The sequence below is a fragment of the Ranitomeya variabilis genome, chromosome 1 (assembly GCF_051348905.1).
Source record: "Ranitomeya variabilis isolate aRanVar5 chromosome 1, aRanVar5.hap1, whole genome shotgun sequence".
Classification (NCBI taxonomy): domain Eukaryota; kingdom Metazoa; phylum Chordata; class Amphibia; order Anura; family Dendrobatidae; genus Ranitomeya; species Ranitomeya variabilis.
This window is the reverse complement of record NC_135232.1, coordinates 594,357,017-594,371,772: the sequence shown is the minus strand read 5'-3', so window position 1 is coordinate 594,371,772 and position 14,756 is coordinate 594,357,017. Positions and strand designations below refer to the sequence as shown.

Sequence of the window (14,756 nt, the reverse complement as noted above, 5' to 3'; positions counted from 1 at the left end):
AAAAACAAGTTGTTTGGAGAATCCCTTGCATCTGAATGCTGCCTATCCAAGCGACTGCTGTGTTCACTGATGCGTGTTTGCACCATGTTGAACCCAGCAGCCACTTGCTCTCCCAAAATTTTGAAAGAGCTTCATCATCTGAGTCGGGAGCACGCTGTGAATCCTGTGAAAAGAGTAAAAAAAACAAAAAAAAAACATTAGTACACTGAAACACGAAAGTACCAAGAGAAAAAAAAACCCCTCACTGCTGGCTGACCGCTGCAGCGATTACGACGCCGACTCTGTGAGCTGCTGGGAGGACCTTCAGGTGCAGCAGGCTAAAAAAAAAAGGAAAAAGAATTATGTTGGATGTAGGCATATGTTGTATGTGTACTGTGATGTATGATAATCTGTTTTGTATGTGTTGGGTGCACTGTGATGTGTGAAGCGACTGTTTCGGCACAACTTAAACTCTGTGCGCCCGCTCCTTGGATTTCTCCACCCATCCGGTCTCCTTTTGAGAGGCCCTCGGCTGCTTCAGCTTCCTGTGAAAACATAATGCATATAGTGTTTAACATAAACTTTAACTAGAGCAAAAAAACACAAAGTTTTTATATTTACCTCACTACGCTGACGCTGTGGAGGAGGGCTCCCAGAAGAAGACATTTTTGGCCGGCTCGGTGGTCCCTGGTGTATCTGCAAGTATAAGGACACTTGTAAGCTACTATACAAATGATATTCCAAGGTTTGTGGTCTGTAATACATCAGGAAACTGGCTGGATGGCTCTGTGGTCCCTGGTGTCTCGGTGGTCCCTGGTGTATCTGCAAGTATAAAGACACTTATAAGCTGCTATACATCAGGAAACTGTCTTGATGGCTCAGTGGCCCCTGGTGTCCTGGTGGTCCCTGCTGCCTGTGTGTTCCCTGATGGTTCTGTAAGTATAAAGAATTTATACTTAGACATACAAACCCCTCAAAGTAGCTAAAGTTAAAGATTTAAAAACCACCCTGCTCAAATGATCTGAGCAATGTTCAAGCACGCCAACAAACGTTTTGAGAAACAACCCCCAAAAAATATACCCAAGGAAGACCTGTCTGAGCTGGTTTCCCCCATTTCCCCCCACCCAAAAAAAAAATACCCTCTTGTAAAATTGAAATGCCTTCACACCAGTTAAAAATGTATTGACCACATATGTGATTTGAAAAGATCCCTAAAAATAACTTAAAAAAAAAATACACCATTAAAAATTTGCTATAACCTTTTATATTAAAAAATAAACACTCAACCAACTGTGTATTGCATGTGTGGACATTTGTACATACACCAGTTTAAAGTTTACCTTTGTGAAATGATACTACGGACATTTTGAATAAAAAATTTTTTATATTTCTTTTTTTTTTTTTTTTTACCATCACAATTAGGAGCTACAATGCTCTTTATTTCAAATACAAGCACATAACGTGTAAATGTTTTCAACAATACAATAAAAAAATAAAAATAAAAAAACCAAACACACACGCAACACACACACACACACACACACACACACCACTATTACACACACACACTTAAACCACATGCTGCACACACCACACTACTTTTAATTAACTACATCACAGTAAAAAAACATGCACGCGCAGTCACCCAGACGCACGCACACGCCCGAAAGCACAGGAGCACAAACAACACATGCACACACACAAAATCACACAAACGCTTGCACAATGCATGCACACACACAAAAGCAAACAGGCACACACACAATACATGCACACGCACGAAAGCACACAGGCGCACGCCAACACACACAGATGCACATGCACAAAAGCACACAGGCAGACACAAACACACACGCACACACAGACGCACGCAAAAATGGCAGTACTCACACTGGCTGAAAGGCTGTAGCTTGGCGCTGGCTTCTGGCAGCACAATCAGGCCTCTGGCTGCCTAGGTTTTATAGCAGGCAGGCCTCTGGACGATGGCTGACTGACGCTGACTGGCTGGATGCTGGCTGGCTGGCTGCTGTCTTCTTGCTTGCACATTTGGGGTTGAAGCTCCAGGCCAGGTTTTATATAGATTTGGGGGTGTCTGGCCAAGTGGCTACAAAATCCTGATTGAGCATGCTCAGTGTAAAAAAACGTATTCCAGTGCTGGATTCCGTCAAACAACGTGTCACGACGGATCCTGCGTCCATAGGCTTCCATTCTAGCCAACGACGCATGCCGCAGGATGCGTCGCGACACGTTTTCCTGACACAGACAAAAAACGTTACAATCAACATTTTTTCCAGATGACATGCCGTCAAATTCCGACGGATCCAGTGCACGACGGACGCGACGTGTGGCAATCCGTCACCAATACAAGTCTATGGAAAAAAAACGCCTCCTGCGGGAAAATTTGCAGGATGTGTTTTTTCACAAAACGACGCATTCTGACGGGAGATTAAAGATGGAAGTGTGAAAGAGGCCTAATGCTGTAGATAAGCCCCCAATGTAACCTGAAAGATAAGAAAAACAATTTAGGCCTCTTTCACACTTCCATCTTTTTGTTTCCGTCAAAATCCGTCATTTTGTGACAAAAACGGATCCAGCAAATGTCTCTGCTGGATCCGTTTTTTTCTTATAGACTTGTATTAGCGACAGATTGTGACGGATGGCCTTCTGTTTTATCCGTCGTGCGCTGGATCCGTCGTAAAATCGATGTCCGTCGGGCGGAGACAATGCACATAGAAACGTTTTTTTGTGTACATCAGAAAATCGCCCAGCAACGGATCCTGCGGTGTCCATCGTTGGCTATAATGGATACGTCGCTGTCCGTCAAAAGCAGGAATCCAGCAACGGATGCCGTCTTTTGAAACTGAGCATGCGTGGAAGAATTTCCAGTTAGAGAATCTCTCTCTCTCTCTCCCTCTTCCAGAATTGTGTTCCTTTAAATGTCAGCACATGCAGCTCTGACGGATCAGTCAAAAAACAGGATCCAGTGCATCCGTTTTTTACAATCAGCATAGGATCCGTCTTTTCAACACTTTGACGGATTGTGACTGATTCTAAAAAACGGAAGTGTGAAAGAGGCCTTATAATAATAAATAATAATAATAATAATACTGACCTGGGGGGGCGGTCCGGTCCGATGGGCGTCACAGGTCCGGGTCCGGCGCCTCCCATCTTCATATGATGTCGTCCTCTTCCTTGCTGCTGTCGCGGCTCCTGCGTAGGTGTAATTCTCTTACCTGTTGAGGGCAGAGCAAAGTACTGCAGTGCGCAGGCGCCAGGAAAGGTCTGAGAGGCCCAGCGCCTGCGCACTACAGTACTTTGCTCTGCCCTCAACAAGGCAAGTCAGTACGCCTGCACAGGAGCCGCAACAGAAGCAAGGAGGATGACGACATCGTATGAAGATGGGAGGCGCCGGACCCGGACCTGTGACGCCCATTGGACCGGACCGCAGCAGTACTGCCCCCCAGGTGAGTATACTATAACTTTGTTTTTCTTATCTTTCAGGTTATATCGGGGGCTTATCTACAGCATTACAGAATGCTGTAGATAAGCCCCTGATGGCGGTAGCCGCAGTTTATAGGGCCAAAATTAGGTGACAGATTACCTTTAACGCTCTGGGTCACTCCCCTCCTGCCCTCTGGGCTGAACCTAAATCTCCTCCCCTGGATGTTTGGAGATAAATCTCCCAAAACCTATGAAAGATCGTAACTCCTTCTTGGGCCATCCTAGGACAGCGGTTCTGGCGTCATCCGATCCGACCGGCCCCTGCTACTCAGAGACTAAACACAATTTTGCTACCTACTTGCTAGTGGCTGTTCTATATATCTCCCTTCCTGTGCATGTTACAATCACTAGAGACCCAGGCAGGAGCTTTCCCTGATCTGGAGACCTTGGAAAAATGCACTTTGTACAGGTAGGACGTATAGTATTTCCATAACTCCTTTATGAAATCCTAGCTGCCTGAACAAAGGACTCGGGCCGTATTGCTTGGATCCACAGGGGGTCTTCCTGTATAAGGTTGCATACCAGCTAGAGAGGGGAGGTGAATCCTTTGTTTGAGCTGGCCACATGTCATGTTACCACAGCAAGTGCTGAAGGATTCCAAGCCCAATAGTATACTGATAATTGACATCGAACTATGTCTCCAATATTCTTCACAGTACTCATATGAAGACATGATGGTGTCATGTGGTTGCCACATAACATATTATATAGGCATTATATAGTACTAGTACACTGCACTTTTATGTAGGTAGATACTACTATTATGTGTGGTTTGGCAATGATATTGTCAGGATACTGTAGCAAGGTTTCCCAGGAAAATGGGCCCCTTCCCTATTCCTCAAGATAAGAGGACCCTAGGCTATCCCTGTACCCCATATTATCCCTGAAGGTGGAGATCCTGGGGGTTCATACCTTGCTATGCTCCAGAAATGCACGCTGCTCTGTTTCCTACACCACACAGGGAGGTATGGAAGTGTGTAGGGTAACACTAACCTGACAGAGAGGGGAAATACAGGAATAAAAGAAAACTATAATCGTATAAATGCTCTCAAACAACCGAGTAGAAATCATGGGAATAGTGGAAGGGGTAACCCAAATGAGAGAATTAGGATAAACACACAATACCAAATCTACGCAGATATCTCCTGTAAACTACATCAACCGACTGATACTAATTCAGAACTTTCTTTCGCCACCAAACCAGAAACTTGTAACTATCACTGGCAACTCCCATGTGCCAGAGGCAGCATATATACCAGAAGGGAGCGACCAACACTGAACAGCTGAGACAATTCAGGATGCAGAGGTCTAGGAGAAAGACAGAACTGATTAACCCTTGCAATGACAGAAAGGAAAACTTGCACTGTTTTGGATTATGGTGAAGCAGTTCTAATCAGTGCAGAAGTTTGTGTAACCAGGCGCCACTCTCTGGTCCCTCCCCGTCATGGTATAACCGTGACAGTTAAGTATGAAGTATATGAAACTTATTGTGTAGGCATCATACGGTATGATTATTGTAGAATACCATTCACAAGGCATTTTAAGGCACTATTATGTAGCCATTGTATGATATTGAACCATTATGTCGGGAGATAAATGTTGTTTAGCAGCAAATGACGGTTTTCTTACCAGGCAGCCACCACTGGGCCTTCACTGGATAATTAGAGACCTGACCCCAGAGAAAAAGTGATCTGCCCAGTTCTAAACAAGATGTTTCCTATACTGATGCGTTTTATGCTATTATGTGCTTTCTTGTCCTTTGTCATGAAAATACAGAATTCTTGATATTTTCTTTTCCATAGATTTCCCTACCATTTTCTTCAGCACTTTTAAACCAATTCCTGAAAACAAGGATGTGGCCAGCAGCCACCCAGCGTGCCGTGAAGAGGCAAGTCTGCCGACAGAGTCAGTCGCAGAAGCCAAGAACAAGGTTATAATCCAGTCTATATAGAAATGTCCCTTGTTTTCTGCCCTACCAATGTGTTTCTGAAAAACCATAGGTCAATCATCAGCTCTGACATCATGGATGACCCTACATGGGTCTTAGACCATTTTATGGTTTTTCTTTAAGGAACACGGGTAGGATTGTGATCGGTAAGGACATTGGTCACGATCTAAGCTGCCGTATGTTTTCTGTTTCTTAGAATATTGAGCCCTCACCTACAATCTCTGTGTCCAAAGAGCCATTGAAAAAGCCCAATGCCACCCTAAAAGACCAAACGTATCAATGGTTCGAAAGAACTCAGAGGAAGAAGCTGCTGAAGAGTGGCCAGTTTGCCGACTGGTTCCATGGATTTATAACACGGAGGTATCAGTACTGTGACATTGCTCTGTTATTCCTTTTGGAAATGTATGAAAAATTAACATCTAAGGATTGTTGTTCCCTGTGTCTGGTTAGTCAGTCTTGTGTGCCATCATACATTCATGTCAGAAGCAGCAGTACAGCCAGTTATGGGGAGGCCATAGTTTAGCAATTGGTGGCCAAACCAGAGGCCTCCTCCAAACGGAAGAGTCCCCCATCTGTTTCACAGTTCTTGTACCTCATCGGTATACAGTAGGGCTCCGATTGGCTGGATGTGATACCCTTGTCCCATCTCTCAGGAAAAGGGTAGAGTTTCTCCTTAAGGTCAAGTTAGATAGATAATTTGCATACTTTTTCCCAGAGAGCATTGCTTTCATGATTCACCAGCTGGATCTCCACAAGGAGAAAGAGTTGCTCACCCCACCACGATCATCTGAACAAGATTACTAATTATTTTTGCACGCATTTAATATAGTGGTGCCTATGTGAAAGGCAGGAACAAGCGTTGTTTCCAACCACATAACATCCCCCATCACTGGAAAGGTCACAGATCAATCTTCAGGTTGTGGCTTGTGACCCTTCAGCAGGATAGTGTGGTTTTCAGGGGTTTCTAAAAACAGAGTTGGGGATTAATGCATATCTTATGGTATCCTGACAGCCATTGTCTAGACGCTATTTTAACAACCTCTCAAAAGCCAAAATCACGTACATGTTTCCCTCCAAGAAATACCTTTCATATGGACCAATCAGAGCCTTAGAAATGTTTGAGGTTAGACTGGGTTCATTATTCATGACCTGTTATAATCAGATTATTATACCTCCTGTCACACACAGCCGGGCAGAAGAAATATTACAAGATAAACCGCTGGGCTGCTTTCTCATCCGTTTCTGTGAAAGCCGAATTGGATTTGTCCTGTCTTATAGGTAAGATGTTCTCTCTATTTTGAATATTTTCTTTTCTATATAATGTATTTATAAAAATACTGCTTGTGACACTTATCTCTAGTGAAAATGTAGAATCCACCTTATGGAAGATTAGGGGATTCACCAGAAGTAGAGCCAAGTTTGATAATAAAATTCTGATCCTCAGGGGCGGGGCAGCTGTTATTGGATAGTCTCTCCTCTGAGGATCAGATCTTTTAGTAAAACCTCTCTCTGCAGTTCTGTGAAATGAAGACTCTAGATTCCTGCTGGTGTCTGGGTCGGACAATCTCTATAAAAGGTTATATAAGGGGGTGCTAGAAGTTTTATCTGGCATAAAATAGTGGTGCACCAATATTGAAACACGTTTATTTTTTTTATTAGGAGTCAAATAGTGGGCCATATATATTAGCTAAAACAAAACCGACTGTATTAATAATCCAAGAGATATAAATTTATGGTCCCGTCTCACTACTAGGGGAGCAGAGCGATGCCGTCACTTCAAGCTCAATCAGCTGGAAGACGAGCGATATGTGATAGAAGGAGAGGAAACCTTCCACCCCAGCCTAGACTGTCTAATCAACTACTACTGCAAGTTTCCTGTGGAGCCTTACAAAGAGATGCTGACTACGGCCTGTCCTACGGTATATACTACATATACTCTGAAGTACTAGTGGACATGTTATATCATACACTACAGCTCTTCATCTCATTTGGAAGAATCCTATTAAATATTAGTCTCCTCAAGGAGAGCCAGTCTCACTATCTGGGTATGAGCAATGCCCCATGGGAAAATATGCATATTAGATCTCACCTGGGGGAGGAAACCCTCTCTCTAGTGCCGGTTGGTTGCATTCTTAGTTGATAAAGATCTATTTGCAACAGTGGAAAAAAAAAAAAAAGTTTCTACATCTTTCTGAAGTAGCCAGCTTTTTTGCACTTGGATAAGAGCCGATTGGCATACCCTTTTCCCAGGGAGCATTGCCTGGCCTATAAGTCTCCACACGCAGAACAGTACCCTTAGAACTAAAAGTAGTTATACTCAATAAAATGCCCCTTTGTTATTTTGATCACTTGCGATGGTGAAGATCATCACAGACCACCATTCATGGTCCAAGTGCCAAGGTTTAAGGGTCATTTATACACAGTATTTACTCATCCGTGTGCTTTTTCACCTACAGAACCCTTTTAGGCACAAGGTCTCCGGTTCTACACAACACAACCCACAAGATGGACAGATGTATTCCAGGATCAGTAAACAGGACTCAGATCCTGTGACTCCATTACCCACCTCTCAGAAAGAAAGGAATAAAGTAATCTGCGAGGAGAAAACACCGGTAATATTATAGAACAATAGACAAGGAGTATAAAAAACTACAGTGTAAAAATGGTTCCTTTTTTACCCTTAAGGCTGCCGTCACAATATCAGTATTTGGTCAGTATTTTACTTCAGTATTTCTCAGCCAAAACCAGGAGTGAAACAATTAGAGGAAAAGTATAATAGAAACCTATGCACCACTTCTGCATTTATCACCCACTCCTGGTTTTGGCTTACAAATACGGAGGTAAAATACTGACCAAATACTGATAGTATGACGGCAGCCTAAAAGGATATTCTGGTTCTATGGCTGATTGCGCCTGTGCTGGCTGCACACCACCTAAAAAGCACGAAGCGGCAGGGAACACGTGGGACGAGCCACACCGCAACTCTTCCTGGCCAAAACTAGATTGATTGCTCATGCACCCGATTGCACAGCAAATCGAGGGTTTTGGCCACAAGGATTCAGCTGTCTCGTCTGGTTACAACTTTATGATGATACAGCTTAGGCACCAAGATTTCCCTAATAGATGGGATTGGTGGAAAGTCAAAAAACTCAAATAATATAGAGAACAAAAGCCCCAACAGGCTGATTAGAGCAAAAAGGGGATCAGAGAGTATATTGACTAGGTACGTACATTTTTTTTACCATATATATCACATCATAAAATACAAACAGAGCATCACTTACTAAGCAGGCTCTGGTTGGGGGTCCATATGACAAAATGTACTGTCAGAGCACACATATATATCTGAGCAAAAAATTGGTGAAACAAGTAAATGGCAGCACAAAATCAATGACATAAATCCCACTAAACACAAGAACAACTCTGACCAGCCACTCCATTATCCTAATTTAGAGAAATTTCCTCTTATGAAGGAGTGGATGTCAGGACGAAAAAAGTGCACGTGGCAAGAGCAGAGAAAAGTTAATGGAGTGCATAAGTACTGCAGTATAATAGAGTGCATGTAGTGAGCTAGGACTTACTAGTAGGATTAATAAAAGGTGCCCCAGCCCGCTGCCTCTGCACGCGTTTCGCCATAACTTCGTCAGGAGGCGTGGATTAAACTAGCTATGGGATGAGTATAAATAGAAAGCGCGTCCAATCGGAAGTGCCGTGTGTTTGGTGACGTCGGGTCACAGCTGGCGCATGCGTGGATACAAGACCACCTCACAACACGGCGCTTCCTCTTGCACTCCTGGAAATCAAGCGACCCATCACTGCTATGCAACAGGAGTCGTGTGCGAACCAAGAGCAGCGCAACGGGAAGGCCCGGGTGGAATCGGGTCCGGCATGCGCACAAGACTTTGGATGCAGAGTAAGATGCTTTACAGACCGTGACAACCTGGCCGTCCACGATCAACACTTATAAAAGGAAAGTTTGTGTCAGGAACAGTGCTGAAGGTGGGATCCGAAACAAAGGTTCTATTAATGGGCTAACTACGTTATAATATATAGCTATATCGATTAAGAAATCAAATGCAGAGAGCCAGGAAAAAATGTGAATAAATGTGTTAATAACATTTTTGTACATAGTCTAATATACGCTCCGATCCCCTTTTTGCTCTAATCAGCCTGTTGGGGCAAACCATAATTTTTCCTTCTTTTTGTGCAGGTGGAATATGCCTCACCTTCAACTTTAAGAAAGGTCCCAGTGTTTCATAGGAAAGGACCAGTCCCAAGTCCACAGAACCATGACCCACCTTTTGCTTCTGCACCAGTTAGACAGCCTTCAGGGGATGACGGATGTGATGTAGAGGGGTCTCGTTCAGTAATCCCTCCATACGACCCTTCACGAGAGGTCGACACATACACGGAGCCAGACTTCTGCGATCAACCGAGAGTGGAGAGCGGCGGTAATGTCAATGAGCCCATAGCCTTTTATGCTGTAGGCCGAGGATCCTGTAAGGACAATCTGGAAAATGTTTATAGCGAGGTGGATGTCAATGCAATTACATCTTGTAAGCCAAGAGCCGCCGTGAATCGTCATGCTGGACTTTCTACTCTTCCTCATCCGCCTACCAAACCTGTAAAACAAAAGACCACGGCGTTCCATTCATCATTTCGCTTTTACAAGCCAAGTGCAACGCCCCAGGAGGATGCCAGGAGTGGGCATTTCTCACGGTCTAAAGTAAGTGGTTAGTAGAGAGTGAATCAGTCACTAACTACATGAGGCTTACAGGAAAAGTGTGATTGCATAGTCATGAGAAAGACTAGTTTACACCCCAAGACTGGCTTCAGACTGTAGCATGTGATATCCCACTCCATTCCCCTGCCAAGGGTGCTCTACTTTTGCTCGACCATAAACACATCCTCTATAATCTCAACTTTCTCTTCCTTTGCTCCCTCATCTAAAGGCTGTGTGATCTGCCCTCCATGACAACTTGGATGCTTTCCTACCTCTCCAGTCTGGTTTACTGCTCATACCTTGCTGCCATCTCTAATACTAAGAGAAATGACAAGGATGTCAAACAACACAGATAGAGAGGAAAGCATACTCATGCTATCAATATACTGTGTCATCTGTCCTCCCTGATAACCTTCCTTCTCCAGATTTGCTTACAAAATATTCCCCCTCACGGTTGCCATTTATAACTATGAGTGAAAAGAGAGAACACAGTTAAGGAGGAAAGCATACTGTTCCTATCCGTGTTCCCTAATTGAACTCAGTGTTATACAAAGTAGCAGGGAGGGAAAGAAAAAATATAAAAGCGGGGAGAGGGAAGAAGCATCTAAGTTATCAGGATTGGCAGATCATAAAGACTGTACAGTGTGCTTTCCTCCCTGTCTACAGTCTGTAATCTGTTCTTGTTGATAAGTGGGTTTCCTCCCTGTACACACTTACCCGTTTCTCACCTACTTGCCCTCCCCGCTATCACCAACACTGTAAAAAGGGAGCAGCAGAGCAGAGAAAGACCAGAGATAGGAGCAGTGTGCTGTCCCAGATCTAGGTCACTAGCAGCAGCAGAACAGCAAGCTATATGGAGGAGTCTTATAGACTGTACAACAGAAAAATGGTAGAAAACGTCTAATGGTTTCTCCCTAAAAACAGCCTTACGTTTTCTTTCCTCCCTGGATGCAGCCTGCGTGATGATCCACCATCTCTCTCCACTGTCATATACAACCTTCTTCCTATTCCTTGCTGCCATCTCAAAATGCGCATTCACCCATCTGTTCTTCACAGTCTATACTTGGGACTACAATAACCGACTGAGGGTCTACCAATATAAACCATCCACCTCATAGGCATACATATGGTTGTTAGTTCAGATCAAGAGACCCCTGGCCAGACCATGAAAAAATTTGTAGATGTGCACCAAGGCTGAGGAATGGGAAAGCAGGGAGTTGTCCTGCATTCATGTCAGGAGCAGCAGAACAACCAGCTATGCGAGGTAGTTATACAGGCTCTGCATCGGAAACACTGTAGGAAATGTTCAATTAAGAAAAAACAATGACTATTTCCATTTTTACAGATAAAGCCACAGCTAGACGACCCAATGTATGGAAGGGGCCAGGGCTTGTCAGGTGTAGACGAGAACATCTATGAGAAGATTCCAGAAAATTGCGTGCCCACATCGAAGAACCCAGGAAGAAAAGCCAGATGATGTGCTGGCAAATTACCTGCTGGAAAAAATATTCAATATATGCAGAAACTATTAGCAGGCTGCTGTTGACTGATCTGCTATTCTTATTATTTGTACTAATTTAGTACATAATGGTTTAACCACATCAGGAACATAAATGACCCAAGGGGTCTAAACTGCAAGATGGGAGACCCTGTGACATCACAGGAATTCCCCGTGCAGAAGACGCAATTTGCAACTCCACTGCGGTATTTTTTTCTATTCTTTCAAATCACATCAGGTATTGGCTTAGATTTAAAACAATCAGAAAGTCCCTTCTCACTAGGAGTTCGTACTGAAAAATTATAGACGTGTATATAGCTTGTAAATAAAACAACATTTAAAAACAAAACTTTTTTTTAATGCCTTTATACAACTAAATTTTGACTGTACTGCCACCTTGTGGCAGATCTAAGGTACTGCATATCAGTCATTTTCATACCTAAGTTGTTTATTAAACTTGCTACCTGCAACTTTTTATTTTCCTGCCTTCAATTTTGTTGTTCATTGCCAATAAATGATATTCTGTAGCGTAATATTCATACAAATAACAGCTCCTTTAAATTAAACACTTTATTTGCAGAGTCTTCATCTTAACTAGATTTTTAATATTTGAAACCACAAACTCTTCCAGGCAATGAACCCTCTGAATTGGACAAAAGCTAAAAGGGAAACTTGAAAATATATATGTATGTATATATATACACTGTTCAGATTATTTACACTTCACATCACAAAATAGCTTTGCGTTCAGCGAGTTTGTTCATGCCCACCCTAAGGCGGCATCGGTAGTGTCACCAGGGCAGACGTCAGCAGCATTGGACCATCCAGGGGTATGTCACTTATGGCCAGAGAAACACATTCAACTTGAGAACAGGATATATATGCCAAACCTCGGAAATTCTGTGCATGCGCTGCAGTCTTCTAGTTCTGGCGCATGCGCAGTGAAGCAGAGGGCACTTGTGTTACTTTCGTCCTTGCATCTGCTGAAATCTAAGAGCTTGTCTGCCAGCTCCTGGCATTGCTAGGAAAATACACCCCACTTCCTTGCGCAATGTGTACTTGGCTTCTTCTTATAGGCACAAGCGCTGGCAACCAGGTGAACATCCATGCAGGATTCCAGCCTGCACTGTGCATGCGCCTTACCCCATACAGGATTCCAGCTTGCAGTGCGCATGCACCCATAAAGGATTCCAGCTTGCACTGCGCACGCGCCCATAAAGGATTCCAGCTTGCACTGCGCACGCGCCCATACAGGATTCCAGCTTGCACTGCGCATGCACCCATACAGGATTCCAGCTTGCACTGCGCATGCACCCATACAGGATTCCAGCTTGCACTGCGCTTGCACCGGACCCTACACAGGATTTCAGCTTGCACTGCGCATGCGCCGGACCCTACACAGGATTTCAGCTTGCACTGCGCATGCGCCTTACCCCATCCAGGATTTCAGCTTGCACTGCGCATGCGCCTTACCCCATCCAGGATTTCAGCTTGCACTGCGCATGCACCTGGGCCCATACAGGATTTCAGCTTGCACTACGCATGCGCCTGAGCCCATACAGGATTTCAGCTTGCATTGCCCATGCGCTAGACCCCATACAGGATTTCAGCTTGCACTGCCCATGCGCTGGACCCCATACAGGATTTCAGCTTGCACTGCCCATGCACTAGACCCCATACAGGATTTCAGCTTGCACTGCCCATGCGCCGGACCCCATACAGGATTTCAGCTTGCACTGCTCATGCACTAGACCCCATACAGGATTTCAGCTTGCACTACGCATGCGCCCATACAGGATTTCAGCTTGCACTGCCCATGCGCCGGACCCCATACAGGATTTCAGCTTGCACTGCCCATGCGCTGGACCCCATACAGGATTTCAGCTTGCACTGCGCATGCGCCTTACCCAATACAGGATTTCAGCTTGCACTGCTCATGCACTAGACCCCATACAGGATTTCAGCTTGCACTACGCATGCGCCTGAGCCCATACAGGATTTCAGCTTGCACTGCCCATGCGCCGGACCCCATACAGGATTTCAGCTTGCACTGCCCATGCGCCGGACCCCATACAGGATTTCAGCTTGCACTGCCCATGCGCTGGACCCCATACAGGATTTCAGCTTGCACTGCGCATGCGCCTTACCCAATACAGGATTTCAGCTTGCACTATGTCTTACCCCATACAGGATTTCAGCTTGCACGGTGCATGCGCCTTACCCCACACAAGATTTCAGCTTGCACTGCGCATGTGCCTGAGTCCATACAGGATTTCAGCTTGCACTACGTCTTACCCCATACAGGATTACAGCTTACGCTGCGCATGTGCCTTACCCCATACAGGATTACAGCTTGCACTGAGCATGTGCCAGACCCCATACAGGATTTCAGCGTGCACAGCGCATGCACTAGACCCCATACAGGATTACAGCTTACACTGTGCATGCGCCTTACCCCATACAGGATTTCAGCTTGCACTGCGCATGCGCTGGACCCCATACAGGATTTTAGCTTGCAATGCACATGTGCCGGACCCCATACAGGATTTCAGCTTGCTCTGAGCATGCGCCGGACCCCATACAGGATTTCAGCTTGCTCTGAGCATGCGCCGGACCCCATACAGGATTTTAGCTTGCAATGCACATGTGCCGGACCCCATACAGGATTTCAGCTTGCTCTGAGCATGCGCCGGACCCCATACAAGATTTTAGCTTGAACTGCACATGCGCCAGATGTAGAGTATAGCGGCAAATGCATTGGATTTTCAATAGACATGGGAAGGTGCACCCTCATTAAGGATTAGGCAGGATTCAAGATTAGACGACATACATGTACACTGCCTGCCAAGGTGGTGCTCACTACTTCCCATTTGGAACCCAAGAGAGGAACCAAATTAAAAAAGGGAGCAAGAACCTGATTTCAGAACCCAATATATCCAGCAATCAAACCAAGTCACCCATGCAAAGTATAATGTGGGACTCAAGTGTATTTATAAGGACCCCACAAACTTGCTGCCTCCGACAACACGAGAGGCCCTCAGTGGGAGATCTAGTGGCGAGACAGACTACCTGTAAAGCGACAAACTGAAAAAGAAACCTCAAGAGCG

At 44.8% G+C, this 14,756-nt stretch overlaps 1 protein-coding gene across 1 annotated transcript in view; it reads left to right on the top strand.

The window, feature by feature from the left end:
• Positions 1-11,988, top strand: part of SH2D2A (SH2 domain containing 2A) — a 38,359-nt gene extending 26,371 nt beyond the window's left edge. Inside the window, exons 2-8 of the mRNA XM_077258613.1 lie at positions 5,283-5,410; positions 5,625-5,788; positions 6,617-6,706; positions 7,182-7,347; positions 7,885-8,040; positions 9,639-10,154; positions 11,497-11,988. Coding sequence (XP_077114728.1) covers positions 5,283-5,410; positions 5,625-5,788; positions 6,617-6,706; positions 7,182-7,347; positions 7,885-8,040; positions 9,639-10,154; positions 11,497-11,628 — 1,352 coding nt within the window. The 3' untranslated portion in view covers positions 11,629-11,988. The remainder of the gene's footprint in view (positions 1-5,282; positions 5,411-5,624; positions 5,789-6,616; positions 6,707-7,181; positions 7,348-7,884; positions 8,041-9,638; positions 10,155-11,496) is intronic.
• Positions 11,989-14,756: the final 2,768 nt, after the last annotated feature.